The sequence below is a fragment of the Physeter macrocephalus genome, chromosome 1 (assembly GCF_002837175.3).
Source record: "Physeter macrocephalus isolate SW-GA chromosome 1, ASM283717v5, whole genome shotgun sequence".
Taxonomy (NCBI): domain Eukaryota; kingdom Metazoa; phylum Chordata; class Mammalia; order Artiodactyla; family Physeteridae; genus Physeter; species Physeter macrocephalus.
The window spans coordinates 54,618,095-54,637,019 of record NC_041214.2 but is presented as its reverse complement, the minus strand read 5'-3'; the positions used below and the strand labels follow the sequence as shown (position 1 = coordinate 54,637,019).

General features: G+C 41.5%; 1 protein-coding gene across 2 annotated transcripts in view; it reads left to right on the top strand.

The window, feature by feature from the left end:
• Positions 1-12,696, top strand: part of LOC102982613 (NACHT, LRR and PYD domains-containing protein 1b allele 3-like) — a 46,994-nt gene extending 34,298 nt beyond the window's left edge. For both annotated transcript variants that reach the window (XM_028490607.2, XM_024124423.3), the window contains 6 exons: positions 1,999-2,133; positions 5,054-5,192; positions 6,489-6,542; positions 6,802-6,882; positions 9,479-9,751; positions 11,457-12,696. In XM_028490607.2, the coding sequence (XP_028346408.1) occupies positions 1,999-2,133; positions 5,054-5,192; positions 6,489-6,542; positions 6,802-6,882; positions 9,479-9,751; positions 11,457-11,476 (702 nt within the window). In that variant the 3' untranslated portion in view covers positions 11,477-12,696. The remainder of the gene's footprint in view (positions 1-1,998; positions 2,134-5,053; positions 5,193-6,488; positions 6,543-6,801; positions 6,883-9,478; positions 9,752-11,456) is intronic.
• Positions 12,697-18,925: the final 6,229 nt, after the last annotated feature.

Sequence of the window (18,925 nt, the reverse complement as noted above, 5' to 3'; positions counted from 1 at the left end):
ACTGGGGAGCCGTTTCAGGTCTTTGGGTCAAGTGGAGGGCGACTGAAGGTTTCTTCTTGGCCTAAAGCTCCATCAGTAAGATGGATCTCTTAGGGTAACTCATTCCAGAGCAATTTTTTGGAAAAAAATTGACCTTGGGTTCAACATTCTGGGTTTTGTAGCAGCAGATGTTCATGAAGCACCCAATATGTTTCAGGTAGAATGGCCTGAGGGGAGGGGTGTGGATATTCATAATGCAACCAGTTTTCCAGAACACAGAATAAGGCCATGATGTTTAGCCCATTTTCTGCACTGTATCTATAACAGAGAATTGAATCTTCTTTTGTAGGCTGACTCACTATCAATACAGTTACAATGACTTAGAGGTGGATGGAGCAATGAAAGATAGTAGATAAAGCAGTGACTCAAAATTATACTTTCAGATTCAAAATTAGGGTTTAACAGAATTGGAAAAAAATAAGCATTAGAGCTATAATAAAGTGTACTAATTTATGAGTTATAATTTGAGTTATAGAATTTATATCAAGCTACCTACTCCCAGTGGTTTTAGGCTGTAATATTTCCATGCTTTAAAAATATTATGCTGATTTTGGGCTTCCCTGGTGGCGCAGTGGTTGAGAGTCTGCCTGCCGATGCAGGGGACACGGGTTCGTGCCCCGGTCCGGGAAGATCCCACATGCCGCGCAGCGGCTGGGCCCGTGAGCCATGGCCGCTGAGCCTGCGCGTCCGGAGCCTGTGCTCCGCAGCGGGAGAGGCCACAACAGTGAGAGGCCCGCATACCACACACACACAAAAATAATAATATTATACTGATTTTAATTAGCAATATGTATTAAAGTATAAAAACTTTATTAAGTAATAGGTTCTTAGTTTCCTCCTAAGCAAGTAGAATATGCTTCCTGTAGTCTCATTAAAGATAATACTTTCCGTTGGGAAAGTAGTCTTTAAAATGGTATAAAAATAATCACATCTAAAGTATAATTACTATAGCACAGGGCACTCTGCTCAGTGTTATGTGGCAGCCTGGACGGGAGGGAGTCTGGGGGAGAATGGATACATGTATATGTATGGCTGAGTCGCTTTGCTGTGCACCTGAAACTTTCACAATGTTAATCGGCTATACTCCAATATAAAATAAAAAGTAAAAAAAAAAAGTATAATTAGCATAGATTTAGAATAAGTACTATTATTTGATGAACTTTATATTTTTTTAAAGTAAAATCAATTAATTAAAAGAGCGTTATTCCACACTTCCTGGGAAGCCGGGGTAGGGAGCTGATTGTATCAGCAAATGTAGAGAAGGATGTTACCAGAACAATGGGGAGTGTGTCATGCATAAGGCAGGACGTCCCTCCTGGCTGATGTTTTATTTTTATACCTTTCTTCTTGGGTTGATTTTTTTCCTACGTAGGAAAAGATTTCCTTGAACTCTGCCTCAGGAAACCTAAATTTCATGTTTGGCTGTACAGCTGCTTTACCAAGGAAGCTTGGGCCAAAGGTTACATTAACCTCTTGGGGGCATTCGAACATTACATATAAAATGAGTGTCCCCTCTAGGGCCATGTCAAAGGGATGGTTGTGAAAATGAGGATGGAAACAAATTCTGAGTAGGCTGGAACCATGTACAGTAAAATAGTTGCTTTCTGTTCACACGATGGGCAGTAGTTAGTAATACAAATGTGTAATGCTAGTGCTAATTTAATTTTCTCAGATTCTTCAGAAGCAGATTTTTGGTGCCACACAGGGTATAAGTGTTGCTTTTGGCTGTAGTGCTTTTGCAGGAAGATGTTTGGTGATCTGGGTGCTGGAAGTGCAGATCAAAGGCGACTCAGCCTCTGTGGCTTTTTTCCCTTGTGAGCACTGTGAAAGCTACTCCCCCGCTGTCATTCTGTAGGAGGAAGTGAAGATAATGCAGCTGGCACATGCACAGCCTGGCTCTTAGGTCTCTGACAGTTGTTGCTGATGGATTTCAAAACCAAAACCTATTTCCTCCTTTAGGATATTTCCAAGTCTGTAAAGCACTCCTCTAAGAAATTCATGAAAATCGACAAGCCTCCCGTTTGCCAGAAGTTGTTGCAGAATGGGAAGAAGTACAGGCTGATCAGTGAGCCAGAAGCTGAAATCACCCCCGAGGTAGGTATTTTAAAAACCACCTTGGACGAGGTAGGTATTTTAAAAACCACCTTGGAGTAGTAGCAAGGATGTATATTTCTTAGATATGGTGTTTTGAAGATATTCAAAATAATGCATTTTGTTTTCCTTTTTTATTTCCCAGTTTCTAAGAAGGCAGTTGTTTTGCTAAACTTGTTGTTTATTCCAAAAATGCAGTTGAATTTCAGGATTTATCTGCAGTCATCGGAAAAATAGACTATCCAATCTCTTTCCCTTTAAAAAGGTTTTAAATGTTCTTGCATTTAAAATTAAATTCTTCAAACAATGTTAGCAAGGGATATTGGGCTTTTCTTACTGGAAGGCATTTGAAAAATAGTTATGAGGACAAATTGTTGTTAGATTTGAACTATTCACTGTACACACCATGACATTTGTAAGTGATCTTGGTTTCTCGGAAATGACTTAGTTTATTTTTAAAACTTATTGTCCTTATGTGCTCTGAGCATATGCCACAGCTTCTCTAGTCTGGACGGCTGCATGGAAATTCCTTTTGTACACCTCCTTTTGTTTGTTTGTTTGTTTTATAGTTTATGAAAAGTTGAAAACATGTTTTGATTCCATTAAATTAAAATGTGAGGCAAGAGAGCTAATGGCAGTGGTCCATGTTGTACTGTTTTACTATATTATTAGGGGCCTCGTGCCCTGTAGAAGCAGTCAGGTTGGTCAGACAGTCTTCTATAACCTTCCTTCCTTTCCAGTTTCAAAGCGTCTCTCCACACCCTTTGAACCATTTGAGCCTTACAACAACGTGGCTGAGGAAACTAATGTGCAAAGCAGGTGGGCGATCTGCACACACCTGGGCATTGGAGGGCTCGCCCAGGGCCCCGACTGCCCTTGGCCTCTAAAGCCACTGTCCCCACATTGGGATCTGAGAGGCTGATTCTCAGCCCTTCTAAGCTGATCAAGCCCTGGCAGATGGTACATCAAAACAATCACGAGAAGCAAACTGCAGCCTTGTCTGGGAAGTGGAATTAAATTAGAAGGGTGTGCTTAGAGCAGTGATTCTTGGCCTTTGCTGCATAGTGAAATTCCCTGAGGAGCTTTAAAAACATTCCGTGGCCTGGGTCCCACCTCCAGAGATGCTGACTTAATTGGTCTGGGAATGGCCTGGGCATTGGGCTTATTAAAGCTCCCAAGGTGACTATAATGTGCTGCCATGTTTAAGAACCACTAGGAGAGGGAATAATACATATTGAATGGATGGATGTGCCCAGGAGGACACCGATGGGGTCCCAGGAGTTCATTCTTACAAAAGATGTTGATAGCTGGAGGGCTTTAAATAGTCTACGTTCTGTTAACCACATTTCTGGCCAATAAAATGGGGATAATCTCCCAGGATTGCTGTAAGGATCATACCAAGTAATGGTTTGGGAGCACTCTGAAAGTTATCAAACTGTGTAAACATAAGGTGTTCTTATTAGTTTTATACCATTAATGATTTGCGTAACTGACATTGATCAGAAGTGCCTATTACCAGTCAGCTTGAGATAAGAGCTAAGAATTAAAAAACAAATAAGTCATAGTCTTTTCCCTCAAAGTGAGAGAAATACTCCATTCATGAAAAGAAATAATTTTAACATAATGTGTTACTATAGAGATGGGTACGAAGTGCAGTGGGTCTCCAGGAATGCTTTTCACACGGGTGATGTTTGTTCTGGGTTTGAAGGATGAGGGATTCCCTGGAAGAGATGAACTTTCCGAAGCTCTCCCAGAAGAGGGGCCGCAGGTGTCTAAGTGAGGGGGCGGGGATGTGCAGTTGGGCTGGAGGCCCCAGAATAGTTCTGGAGAAGCTGAACGAGGAGGGATTTAGGAGGAGTAGGGCCAGGGGAGGGCGCTGTCTCAGCTTTGTAGGCCCTGGTGACTGACCCTTAGAAGGTTGTGAAGATAATACTAGTGACTTGGAACGGAAAGGGAGGGGGACAGGTTAAGACCATTGGTTTGTGATGGTGATGCCCAGTGCAGGTCACTGATTTTTTTTTTTTTTTTTTTTTTTTTTTTGCGGTACGCGGGCCTCTCGCTGCTGTGGCCTCTCCCTTTGCGGAGCACAAGCTCCGGACGCGCAGGCTCAGCAGCCATGGCTCACGGGCCCAGCCGCTCCACGGCATGTGGGATCTTCCCGGACCGGGGCACGAACCCGTGTCCCCTGCATCGGCAGGCAGACTCTCAACCACTGCGCCACCAGGGAAGCCCCACTGATATTTTTTAAAAGATGTATTTCTCCTGCCAGCCTTGCTAGCCAGCCTGGAGAGGAGCAGAGGGGGTAGAAGACAGGAGGCGGTCTGTGTAGTGGTTAAGAGCTCACACTCTGGAGTCACAAGGTGTGGATTCAAATTCCAGTTCCGCCACTTCCTAGGTGTGGACCTGGGCAAGTTCATTCGCTTCTCTGGGATTCTTTGTCCATAAAATAGTGATACGAGGATTTGTTGGGGGATGGCGGTGTTCATTGAGGACATGTGGATAAAACATTCTGTAAATGCGGAATCATCTGCAGATTGGAGAATGATCTAGGAAAAAGATGGTGAGGAGTTTAAAAGCACCTGGAATAGGGTGGCTGATGGGTGAACACAGGTTCCATTTGGGAAAGATGAAACGTTGAAATCCGGAAAGGCTGAAAAGTTACACTTTAGAAAACTAGGGCCATGGGACTAGAAGCTTCAATGAGGTAGAAAAGCAGTTTGGAGTAAGAGTAAGGAGGGACTAGAAACAGGAGAGTGAGGGGAGGTATGATTAAGGAGTGGGATTTCCAAGGTCCAAATGTCAGTGAGCATTCAAGCACTAACCCTTCTCATGGCCATTATTCCTTATCTGACATTTTACGTTGTTAATTAACGCAACTTTTAAATTTCAGAAAATCACGTGTTTTGTTTTTTTTTTTTTTAAGGAAATTGAATTTGTGGATGGTTCACTTTTAAAATTGAAAAGTTATAGTGAAGTGTATTTGGAGCAACCAGTGGAGTTTAAATTACTTTTGGTTGAAATGGATTCCGAGGAAATTGTATGGAAAGCAAAACTGAGAGAGTGTGAGTGTTTTGCATCTTGAATTAAAACTCTGTTTGGGGGTTGAGGGGGGCAGGTGGCCTGGGTGGAAAAGCAAATAGAGTAGTTGTCTGTCCCATCAGTGTAATATTAAAACATTCGATTAAGAGAAACAGAGGCCCCAGCTCCTGGGCAGAAGTGCCGGCTCTGCTTCTCAGGCACCTACCGTCCAAATCCCCAGAGTCAGTGGGTGCACAGAGTCTATATTTGCTCTCATGTCTTTATACTCCAGAAACGAAACCCAGTCTAATCAGTTTGGAATTCTGTGCTAGTTTAAGCAGGAAGCTTTTCTATAGGTGTGACTCCTGTTCTCAATATTATACCCTTAAGTTAGCCAGTTTGAAACAGGCCCTTTTATCCAAACTACAATTACTTAGCTGGGAAGAGTCCTAGTTGGGACTGTGTATTGGGGGTTGTAGTATTTTTTCTCGGTACTCATTAATATGCTCAAATAAATGAACCTGAAAGGTGTTACTTTTTAATCACAGCAAATGCCACAGGAATAAAGGTATTTAACATGTAGCAACCTGAATGACAGATGTTCTTCTAGACTAAGCCTCTTGGCAATTTTAAAGACCACTTTTTAAGACTTCTTTTCTTAAACTTACTTAATAATATTCTGCATTGTAAGATGGTTCTGGTCTCCATTATTTTGGCGGCCTAAGCTAACAATGAACTGAAATCGCCCATCACTGTTAGGCATCTTCACTAAAGGAACCTGCGGAAGGCCTGCCTGACACATAGGCATCGGTTAGAGCAGGGGCTGAATTTCACATGGGGTAGGTGGTGTCGAATCACAGGTGAAGTGTCCAGAAAGAACCCCTCAAGTACAGAATGATAATATATATATGAGATTCTTTTACATGGAGTACATATAAATACACTTAAAATTTAAAGATGTTTATTTTTATGGCTTCCTTCTCCATATGGCACATGATGCCAGTGTTCTGTTTACGGTAGTTCTAGATTTAAAGAAATACGGAGCGAATGACATTTCACCTGGCAGATGGGTATGGCAGATATCATGACAGTGGTGTGCGGATGACTGAAGTTTGGGAAACACTTGTCCCACAAGACGTGTTGGAAGGAGTACTTGTTATTTCTCTTAAGAGTTCAAGCCCAGTGCATTTGCATACATACCAAGCTGAAACCCCAAACTCATATTTGAACTTTAGAGAGATTGCCAAGACCCTAGCGTTTCAGGTGCTTTCATAAATCGATTGCTTTACTTCCAGTTTTAAAACCACTTTTCCCAATTGCTGCTTATTGTACTTTAACAGGTGACTGGGTTCAGCATGATCAGAACCCGAACATTTCGAAAAGCAGCACAAGTGGTAAGTGCTCGTAACTGGACATTAAACTTGTCTATTCCTTCCATCCACTAGAATTTTAATTCTGCTGTGCAAATATGGTAACGTTAAGGATCTGTTCAGTGTTCCATAACTCTTAATCATCTGAACGACCTTTGAATCCATTTTCAATTTGTTTCTATCTCAATGATGATTTTTTTAAAAAGAACTCTAGTTTGAAGATGGGTAGATAATAAGAACCCTAAGGGGAAAGCCCATTTTTTGTTGTTGTTGTTTTTTAAAGGTAATAGGCGGCGAAAAATGAGTAGCAGCTTACCTGATGAGGTGGTCTATGATAAAAGAATGAAGCAGATTGACACTTCAGGTTTGTAAAAACGTCATCCGTGGCTATCAGTCGTTTTCCCTCGTCTCCCCCATTGACTTTCATGCAACACATGTGCTTTTTGGGTCAGTCCTCCTGGAGCCACATCCTAGGTGTGCCTGTCCTCCCAGATACTTTCTCCCTGTGTCCCAGCTCCTTAGGGCTGGACAAGAGTCCTTGGTCCGCGCCAGCTTACTTTTCCAGCTTGACTGCCCACTCCCCCTCTTCACTCGGTGAAAGTAGAATGGAGGGCCAGGGGAAGTTCCTGCAGCCCGTAGGGACAGGGGCCGTGGCCTGTCCATCTGTGCATTTTCCCATAACACTGAGCCTGTAGCCTTTTATGTAGAAGATAATGAATATTCATTAAAGGAGTAAATAGTGAATGTTCATGTGTGCATTCACTGGCCTCAGAGTTATTAGCTACTTTTGGGGGAAGGAGCCGCCAGCTCAGTTATTGGAGACAAAGGTCAACTTAATTTCTTCCAGTTAAATGGCAGAGACCAAGGCTCGATAGTTGTGAAAATACAGTAGAGATTTAAACATTTAAAAACAGTACTCCAAGGAGCCAGAAGATGGAGTATGTACCTCAAAATTCAAGTCCAGCCAGAATTCACAAATTTAAGTTAAAAAACCCAGACTCAAATTATATGAGACAAGATCTCAAGGCTTTGGGGGCCTCGTGTAACTCCCCAGATTAACCCTTTCATCAAAATACCTTTTATTCTACCGTTGTAAGAAGGTATGAATCTCTAAAAGCAGATAAACTCTCTATAGACTAAAATAAGCTATTCTTCACGTGCTAGAGCAGGAGGTTGTGAGGATGACATATGTCTGATTTTACTGTATGTCACTAGAGAAAAGTTTATTATTTCTATTGAATGAACATCAAAATGAGGCTCTGGAGTTATTTGAAAAGCTAACCAAATTGGGATACAATATTTTTCCAGTTTTATCGAGATATAATTGACAAAATTGTGTATACTTAAAGTGCACAATGTGATGTTTTGATGTATGCATATATTGTGAAATATTTACCAATCAAGTTAATTAGCACATCTATCCTCTCACGTAGCCTTTTTTTTTTTTTTTTGGTGGTAGTGAGAATGCATAAGACCTACCCTCTTAGCAAATTTCAAGTGTACAACACAGTATTATTAACTATAGTCAACATGCTGTATATTAGATCCTCAGAACTTACTCATTTATAACTGAATGGGAAACAATTTTATAGTAAACTGATATATAGGAAAAGTTTTTTTCTTGCAATTATTTGGCTATTTTAAATCAGCTCCAACAGCAAGTAACTAGAAATAGAATTAAAATGATCAGATACTACCTAGAAAGGTTAAGATTTCCAACCTTTTTCGAGTTGACAATGTAGTAGCGAATAAATAAGATTTACTTTTTTTAAAAAAACTTTTTATTTTATATTGGAGTACAGCCAGTGAACAATGTTGTGATAGTTTCAGGTGCACAGCAAAGGGGCTCAGCCATACATATACATGTATCCGTTCTCCCCCAAACTCCCCTCCCAGTCAGGCTGCCACATAACATTTTGGGGGCTTTGGGGATGGTCCTGAGAACTTACATTTTTGACAGATTCCCTGTGCAGTTTTCACTGCAGCAGTTTGAGGGGGAGGAGCACGCGCCCATGTATCAGGAGACCACTAGAGGGCAGGGGCCATCCTTTAGAACCCATTCTTCAGTCTAGAACGTTAGAGAGGAAATTGAAGTGCGTTAGGGTCCAATACAAGCGTTAGGCTCACTTTAATAGATTGTTGGCTGTAGATGAGTGAAAGCGTCACAGTCCTGGAGGAGGGGCAGGAAGGATTCTTCCTTCCTCTTATTCCCTTCTAATGTCACCTCCAGTGTTTGTAAGGCCTTGAGGATCCTTAACCGAGACTCTGTACCCCATGAGCTTTGCTGCACCGTAGCACAACCAGCTGAAAAGTGGGAACGTAGACAATCCACCTTACTGCTAGGGATGATATTTTTTATGGGGCCAGTGGTTTCCATTGGCAGACATACACCCTTCCAAGATTATGACACTGTTTCTTAGTGAGCAACAGATATTACAGATACCATCCCCTGGCTTTTCTGTGGAATGTGCTCTTTCCCCTAATGCCAGGAGATGGTGGAATGGAGACTGCAATTCATATCTCTTGCTGTTCTCTTTATTGACCACTAAAGGTAGCATTTTGTATGTGGTGTTAACACTTAGTTGAAGTTGCAGAGCTGGGCAAGGGCAAAAGCTGTATATTTTTCTTTTTGAGCCACATAAATTATTTTTGGTGCCTGATTTTTTTTTTTTTACTCCAGCCTAATTTGTGCTGCTTTATAAAACAATTTCATTCCCTGAATTATTGAATTATCATGTGAGCATTATACCCCAGTTTAATGTTGTATGAAATTGTTCCCTTTGGTCCTTAAAATAGTTGGGAAAGCAGGGATTTTTTTTGACACTTAAATATATTTTAAAAGCAGTTATTAAAGTTTCGAATCATGGTTTCTTTTTTTATATAAAGAGAATACATTTTCATTGTAAATGGCTATAAATGAAGTGTTTAGAGGAACAACTGAATTCTTCATGTGCTTTTAGATGGAGTGAAGACTAAAACCTTGTTAACAGATACTCAGTTGATTAACCTTGCTGAGAAGTTGGGGAAGGAGTGGGTAAAGATTGCCATTGCCAACCTGAAGTTGAAGATTAGCGATATTGATGCTATCCTGGAGAAGAAAGAAGACGTCACGATCAATAAATTTAGGATGCTGAAGAAGTGGCAAGAAAAGGAGCAGAGTAACGCCACAGCTCAGAATTTATGGAACTGCTTGAAAAACGTCAGTTCCGTTGAAGTCCAAGATGTGCTGAAAGGTAAGCAGGAAGTTATCTTAGTCATTTACTTGAAATCAAGCTGTGTCTTTGCAAATAGCAAATTTCTGTTATAGAACGTGTTGCTTGTGTATTTATAAGCTCGGGTTTAGAGAACTGTGCAAATGCTGTAGCAGTAGTAAGCATGTGGGCTGCCATAATCTAAGTAAAGGTGACTTGTGTATGCAGTCAGAAGAAGTGTTCAAATCCCATCTCAAGTGCTGGCTAGATTTGTGACTAGGCAAAATTTTTTTTTTTATTGAAGTATAGTTGATATATAATATTATATGTCACAGGTGTGCAATATAGTGATTCACAGTTTTTATAGGTTATACTCCATTTATAGTTATAAACTACTGGCTGTGTTCCCTGTGTTGTATGATATATCCATGACTAAGCAAATTCCTTACCTGACTTTAAACCTCTATGTTCCCATCTGTCAAATGGATGCAAAACCCCAATGTCCTAGGTCTGGTGTGATAACGAAAAGAGGTCATGCGTGTAAAGCTCCAGGCAGGTAGTGAGGCTCAGGCAGGGACCTGACTGGTAGCATTCATTGATCCTTCTAGGCTTTCTGTGGTGCTGAAGCAGTGCTCCAGGAGGCCACTGCGTGGCACTAGTGAACCTCCAGCAGCAAAGAAGGGAAGGGAAAGAGCAGAACCCAAGAGAGAGCTAAAGGGAGTTGTTTCTGGTCTCAATCCAGAAAACCACAGGGTTCCTTCCTTTGTTTTAAGCACTTCTTTTTTTGTGGCTTGACTTACTTAGCACATTGTTAGAATCAAGGTCAAACCAATTCACAACTTTGATTATTACATATTGTTACCATGATTAACAAATGTGGTGTTACTTCTCAGAAGCCTCAGCAAATCAGAGAGAGGTTTTTATTTGGAATTCTATTTGGACTTTTTATTCCTTAAAGAATGTAAAAGTGTGTCAGCTCCCCAAAAGCTTATATGAAAAGTAAAAGTCTGGGGCGGCGAACTCTCAGGGTGCTGTCAGGTGTGGTGGGCAAGCTTTCTGAACTCCCCCACCCTGTTTGGATGCAAAAGCTGCAAGCAGATAGAAGAGCCAGTTTTTCAATATCAAATTTTTCATTCTTTTTCTTGGGTATGTTGAAATTATGTAAGTCACTGAGGCCCACATGTGGAAATCTGCTTATTTGCATTTAGGTACTTCTGCTTCTTGACAGTCTGGCCTCTGTGCTGTGATAAGGAAATAATCACAGCCTCTTCCATCAAAGAAAGGCTTGGAAATCTGACTATCTCACAAATCCTGTAAAATGGGTTGTTATTTTCTTTTTCTCTGCTGTTGACCTCACTAGATGCTTGACTTGCTGACAAGGGTTTGTGACATTTTTCAGCAGTGAAGGGGCTCATAGAAGCTTCTTAGTCCATTCCCCTCATTAAATAGGAGAAAAATCTTCCGTGAGTTAAAAACAAACAAACAAAAAGCCAAAAATTTACCAGTGTTTTATGCCCTCATGTAGCCAAAATGTCTCATTAATTGGCTGAAGTTTGGTTTTTTATCAGGACGTTTTAGTATCTTGTAACTACAACCTTAAAAAATTACAGTGGTTTATCTTCAGCTCAGGAAAACCCAGCCACTCCCAGGAATTCTTTTTTGAAATGGACAAGCGACTTTCTTTAAAAGCATGTGCCCTTTCCCCCCCCAACAATGAATCTCTGAATTCATTTCTCTATTTTGTTAGGTTTCTTACAGGAAACGTGAAGTTTGGAAGGTGAGCTGGAAAATGAAACTTCAGGAACTTTTACCTGCAAAGACCCTCGCCGTGGTAATTGGGTGTGGACTCTGGAACCTAGAGCTGCACAGCCTGTGGAAGCAGCTCCTTTCACAGGCTGCCCACAGCTCACATTATTCAGGGGCAAAGGGAATGAAATATTTGGAAACCTTGAGGAAGAAAAAAAACCTCTGCAATATCAAGATTTTTTTTTTTTTTTTTGGACCTCCCACTCACACCCTCCCACCCGCTTCCCCACCCAAACAAATACACTTACAAAGGGTGCTTAAAATGACCCAACGCAGTCAGGTGAGAAATGCGATAGTTTTCCTTTTGGAGTCTGTGAACTATGAAATATATATCGAGTGTTTGAAACATTTTTAGCAGTTAAGTGTTGGAGTACTTAAATGGCACCAATTTCGCTTAACTCTTTTCCTCATGACATTAATAATAAAGAGAGGTTCCTGTTCTTTTAGCTCCCACGCAGTCAGACACTTATGTGCCTCCAGGTACAATATGTCTTTTTATGTGGGGTATGATTTCCATGTCTCACATTACTAACCAGTCTGGCTAGTGGTCTGTTAAACCATTAAACCAATCATGTTACCTGGTCCTAGGGTGATTAGACAGGAATGTAATCCTCTCCCCATCAGTGTTGGTGCAAAGCCTCAGAGGTGATTGCCTCATCTCACTGGGCGAGTTCAGCTGGGTCTGTCTTCAGAGTCCCTGCAGGTTTCATCAACCTTCCGAAGTCACCAGGCCAAACACTACATTTCTTGACTTTGGCCCCTGGGTCATTTACTTTGGGGAGGGTTGGCAGGTGGGGAGCACAGGAATGCCCCTCAGAAATAGCCTTAGCCAGGACCAAGGGAAAACTGTCATCTCTTCTCGAAGAGGACTTGCCCCAGGGAATCATGGGCCATATTGGCTCTTGTTAATGGGTGAAATCTTTTTTTTTTTTTGGTATGTATAGATAGTGTCACTCTCCCAGGATCATGCATGTGGTGATTAACATTTTGTATATGTTTCGTTAACTTATTTGAAGAAACTATAAATTACCATTAGTCTCCTGTAGACATTAGCTGGATAGTAAAATTCAATCTCAATGAATTAGAGAAACACACTTTAACTATAGCTTTGCCTGTGAAGAACAAATTGACTTTATAGGGAAGAACGTATTTCTAATGGTCAGGGATTCTGTGGAATTCAAATCAATGTCACTTTATGAGTTTTTTTTTTTTAATTGTTCTATATTTTAGGAAACACATGGAGTTTTAACATTCAGAAGTGTAAAATACTTAAAGGACTTGAATTTTTTAAACGTTTATTATTTTTTATAAGTTGTTTTCCAAAGAAAAGCATAATTTCAGAAGTGCTTTGTATGTAAGCTGCTTTCCTAACAATTTCCAGCCTTTTTCCTACTATGGATAAAGGGAAGAACAATAAATCTGCATTTGTACAGTGCTAATATGTCTTCTTTGTATTATTATTTACTGACAAATTACTTTTTAAAGCATCATATTCCTTGGTTACTATTATCTTGGCTGTTTGGGCGTTAGTTGGTTTTGCTCCCAGCCCCACTTCTTGGACTGAGGCCGAGTGAGTGTAAACTAGGCCAGGGTAAACTAACCCAGGAGTTTGCACAGATTCAGGAGAACCTGCACATCCCCTAACCCTTCTCACTCCAGGAATGATTTAGAGTGTGTCTCCCCCACGCCCCATGGATGGGGAGGTATGTTTTTATGTAAAACCAGGTGGATTCCTAATTAGTTCCTTACTCGTGCATCTCTGTAACAGGATTTTTCTGCATATTGGGGGCACATATAGTTATTTTTTTGGATTGCTTTAGGGGACAACCTTTCTTCCCTGCTTCATCATGTGGAAGTGTGTTTTCACTCCATTTTCTAAAGAGGCCACTGTATTTGCCGATATTTAAGTGTGCTCTCACGAGGACAGTGGTTTTCAGCGGTTAGCCCAGCCTGTTGCCGTTGCTGGAAGTCCTTGGGTTGAAGCAGCACACTGCTGGCTGAAGGTGGGGATTCCAGACTGCTTGGGAATGCATCTTTTCCAGCCCACATTCCAGGGCTTGAGCATTTCTGTTAATGGCTCTGTGGCTGCTGATACTAAAACAGCGGCCCTGGGGTTGAATTCTGAGTGCAGAGTTCTGAAGTTCTTCCTGCTTTTTAAACTGGGACTTCCAGCTTTGAGCCTCCAGAAGATTGAGATCCAGTTTATTCCAATCGTGATGTAAATTTCTGGTTAAACAGCCTGTAGTTAGGCTGCTATCTTTATTCTGCAGAAGTACATTCTTGCCATTTGCTGTAACCTTTGGCACGAGTTTCATTTTTAGAAGGGGGTCTGATCTATGCATTTATAGCAGTGTTTCATTTTCAAGCAAGTTGAGAAATCTAAAAGATGGTTTTGTGACTTATAAAAACTTAACTGCGGGGAGGGGCTTGGCTGAGTTCTGTTCTTTCTTTAGCTGTAGGAGCCTTTTGTGAAAGGAAATCTCACCTGGAACCTGCACTGGTAAAGCGTTCAGAAGTGGAGCTGCTCTGCTGGGGGGTTACTGAGGGCTGATGAGGGGTCATCGAGGCACCCTGCTGGACCCCTGACCCACTCCTGTCGGGGGCAGCGTGGGAACCAGCTGATAAGATGACTGCTTGGGTCTCTGGGAGCTGTCGTCCAGGAGTTTTTATCTACGATGTCTGCAACGGGAGGTAAACCCCTTTCCAGTTCACCAGTGATGGATGTTTGGGCGGCACCTCGCTCCTGAAGGGATCACATAATGTCAAACCATAGACATGTAAATTATTTAAATCAACAGGCTCGTGGAGACCTTCCAGCCTTCCTTTCCCTCTGCAGTGATGACAGCAGATGACAGCTGATGCGCCTGTCAGCCTGTGTTCCAGAAGAGAACCATGAGAGCAGAGCCCCCAACTGATAAGCAATGAGCATGTACCTCAAGCAAGAAATAAACCTTTGTTTTAGGCCAAAAAACCAAAAACAAAAACAGCCTTAATGAATTTTGGATTTTCCCCCATTCTAAGCATGTATAATGGTTTTGAGCCAAGCAAGCATGTGCATTTTACAATTTTTAACTTTTTTTGTGTAATTGGGAATAATTTGATTTTTAAAGACTAAAGACTTTCTTATGTATTCCTAGATTAGGAAAAGAAATGAGAAACGTGTGGAAACCCGTGAAGATTTGCGTTTCTCTACCATTTTTGAGGGCTGGGGCCTGAGCACACAAACACTTGAATAACATCACATTTCCTGTACTTGAAGCTCTCACAGTATAGTGAGGGAGAGAGGAGAAGCATAAATAACTATGATGCTGTGTGCATGGTTATGATGAGTTACTGTGTGACCTTAATACGAGAGGCAAAGGTTACTGGGGTTGTGTGCATAGGCCAGAGCCAGGCCGCCTGGGTTCAGATCCCAGCATCTGCCACTTACCCTGTAAGTGTCTATGGCCTCTTGGTTTAGTTTCCTCATCTATAAAAAGGGGAAGGTAATAGCACCTCCTCCTAGGGTTTTTGGGAGGGTTCTGTGCATTTGTGGTAAACACTTGTAGAAACATGCCTGGCACTTAGTAAGCACAGAGTAAGCATTAGTTCCTGTTGCTTCTGAAAAAGGTTACGTGAGTGTATTGTCTCTGATGTTTCATTGATGTCATAATTTATACTCATAATTTTAATATACTCAAAGATACATACATGCAACTAAAGTTTTTGACTTGTTCTGACCAAATACATTTCAACCGAAAAGTTGATACAATTCAGTTTTTGGAAAATTGTCATTGGGTTTTTTCTTTTTTTTTTTAACATCTTTATTGGAGTAAAATTGCTTTACAATGGTGTGTTTCTGTTTTATAACAAAGTGAATCAGCTATACGTATACATATATCCCCATATCTCCTCCCTCTTGTATCTCCCTCCCACCCTCCCTATCCCACCCCTCTAGGTGGACACAAAGCACCGAGCTGATCTCCCTGTGCTATGCAGCTGCTTCCCACTAGCTAGCTATTTTAAGTTTGGGAGTGTATATATGTCCATGCTCCTCTCTCACTTTGTCCCAGCTTACCCTTCCCCTTCCCCATATCCTCAAGTCCATTCTCTAGTAGGTCTGTGTCTTTATTCCCATCTTGCCCCTAGGTTCTTCATGACCTTTTTTTTTTCCTTAGATTCCATATATATGTGTTAGCATACGGTATTTGTTTTTTCTCTTTCTGACTTATTTAAAAGCTTTCTCAGCTCAGACTACTACAACAACCATCTAGTAGGTCTGTGTCTTTTTACCTCCGTCCCCCCCCGATTCTCTTCATCATTTTTTTTTTCCTTAGATTCCATATATATGTGTTAGCATACGGTATTTGTTTTTTCTCTTTCTGACTTATTTAAAAGCTTTCTCAGCTCAGACTACTACAACAAAATACTGCAGACTGGGCGGCCTAAACAACAGGTGTGTGTTTCTCACAGTTCTTGAAGTTGGGAGGTCCAAGATGAGGGTGCTGGTGGATTTGGTGTCTGGTGAGAGCTATCCCTGGTTTGCAGCAGGCCACCTTGTCACTGTGTCCTCACATGGAGGTTGGGGGGAGATCTCTCCAAGTCTCTTATAAGGGCACTAATCCCACTATGAGGGCTCCGTGCTTATGACCTAACCTCCTAAAGGCCCCATCTCCTAATACCGTCACACTGGGGATCGGGGCTTCAACATATGAATTTTAAGGGAGCACAAACGTTCAGTCCACAGCGATACTGTAGGTGCACTTTGCCTTAAACGAGGAAGCCACAGTTAACGCTAGCTAAAACCAAATGTTTTGTCCTTAAACAAGGACAACAACTGCATGGCCCAGGGTGACATGGCCAGGGGGACTCATGGTCTCTGTCTGTGCTGGCTTCAGACAAAGCTGGTTTTCTCCCCTCCCATGTTTTCTTTCCTCCTTAGGGTGTCTAAGGCCCTTGTGCATCTCTTGAGTTTTCCCAAACCCACCTTTGGATGTCTGGCCAGACCACTTCCCAGAACTGACCCCTTTCCCCAAAGCTCTCGGCTCTCAGTAGGGCAGCTGTCAGCTGTTTTTTATGTTAATTCTCTGATTCAGTCATTTTTAGGTGTGAGAAACACTTAAACTATTTATTTCCTTTTTTAAAAAGTAATTTGTTATCAAATGTCTCTGGTAGGCTAGGTCTGGGGCCTGTTTTTAGGGGGGACCTCGGTCTCACCAAGTTACTTTGCTCCCACCCTCTGTTCTGGAAAGGCAGGACCCTGCTTTTTTGGCTGTTGTGTCTTGCACCAGATGGCCTCCTCTGCTGAACGCCCCCGATAGCTGAGTGCCCTGGAGGGACAGGGCGTCACTGAGGTCTTCAAGCAAACAGCCTAACAATTTAAAAAAATTGGTGTTAGGCACTGACTAGATGCCAGCACTGTACTGAGTGATTCAGTCCTCACAATAGTGCTGTGAAATAGGGGCTACAGTTTTCTGAATTTCACAGATAAGAAAATAGTAGCAAAGAGGCTTTAACCAATTTGGCCCGGTCACCAAACCCAGAGGCTAATAATCATTGTCAAAGATTGCTCACATTTATTGTGTACAGATTATGTGCCAGGTGCAATGCTAGTGCTTTGTAGGAGCTGCTCCATTTAACCCCTGATCGATCAGATAAAGGTTCTAGTAGTATCTTCACTTTTTTTGTTCTTGTTTTTGGCCGGGTCGCGTGGCTTGCGGGATCTTAGTTCCCTGACCAAGGATTGAACCCGTGACCCCTGCAGTGGCAGTGCGGAGTCCTAACCACTGGACTGCCAGGGAAGTCCCTATCTTCACTTCTTAGGAGAGGAAACGGGTAGGGTGAGGGCAAAACAACATGGCCACATCATACAAGTTATAAATGGCAGACCCAGGCTTAAAACAAAAACAGAAAACTGACCATGTAGTGAAGAATGGAATTAGTTGTGAAGATGTTTCTTGGGCCAGTCATGTTTTTGAAGCATATGTCATGGCAATTTCTAGAACAAAAGCGACCCTTTGTGTGCCACTTTGTCCCTTTGTATAAACCCAGTCTGTAGCACAGTCAACAGGCTTTCCTCTCCTTGTTTCTGGGCACAGACAACCGGCCAGACAACAGACAAGTTGCCATTCGTTGCGGGGAGGGTGGGGGGAGGAGGGGGAGGAAGGCAGGGTCGGGGCGGGGATGGCAGCAACTCAACAGCGCCAGCTTCATCAAAGCCATGAGTTCTTGCCACAATCGAAGCTGCCGACCCCAAGATACTTAAAGGCAAGAAACTCCTACCTGTGAATCACCTGCCAATCATCCAAGCTTGGGGAGGAATTCCTAAAGAAAAGAAGGTATGTGATGGGATCCAGCTTGATGATTTCTATCTAATTGTACATCAAGTGGGGTGAGACTCTGAAAAACGAGTAAGTTTCCCCACACGTGAGGACCTGGGGTGGCCATACACACTCCCCTCCCTGTTTACAGGGATAAGAATTGAGCTCTGGAGGGGAGGATTCACATGAGGAAAGGTAGGGGGGACAGGACGGACTCTGAATCGTTCATTTCTTATGACCTTTTCATATTAAGGAGGAATGTGATTATCAGAGTTTGAAAATTACATGGTATTCCATCAGGTAAATCTTCTAAAATTCTCATGGTTTAAAGAATTAAAGAGCACATCTCTTAAGCCAAAGGAAAGCAATTATCCATGTGGTTCAGGCAGAAGTTCTATATAATTTAAAGCAAAGGGAGAGTTTTTCTAGTTGTAAGTTAGAAACAACTTCCCCCTGAGAGCCCAAAGGGTCACAAAAATTAGAATAATTTGACTAGAAGACCTCTTAATGATGCTTTCCCCAGTTGGTGGATATTATTATGTATTTGTTTAATGCACAGTATGTAATGGGGCTGTGGTTAATAGGGAAAAACAGTTTTATGTATTTTATTTTTAGATTCAGATGTGGAACAAAAGTAATAAAGTATATTCTCAAAAATTAACTCACTCAACGGCCTCAGTATTAAGTCAGATCTAGTCTTATGAGGCTTCCTTTAAAATATGAGATTAAAGGAACTAGGAAATGAGTAAGAATATCATGGCATTCTTTCTAAGGTGATTTTGTTCAAATTTCATCAGTTTTCAGTTTTCCCACGATGTGTATTTTAACACTCAAAGTATTCCAATCACATTAGAAAAATATGAGAATTACTTTAATTCAGTCATTTTATTTTAAAACAATATAAGGCATATCTCAAATCCACTTGACAATAAATATCTTAATAAATATAACATAAATAAATATAAGTTAGTTCACATGCTTTCATGAACACAAAATGATATAAATAAATATTTTAAAATAAATTATGCTTGAGAGTACAAACTCTTTGGTACTGAAATAGCTTATAAATTCTTGCTCTTCTATTAAAGGGAAAAAAGAAAAACACGTTCTG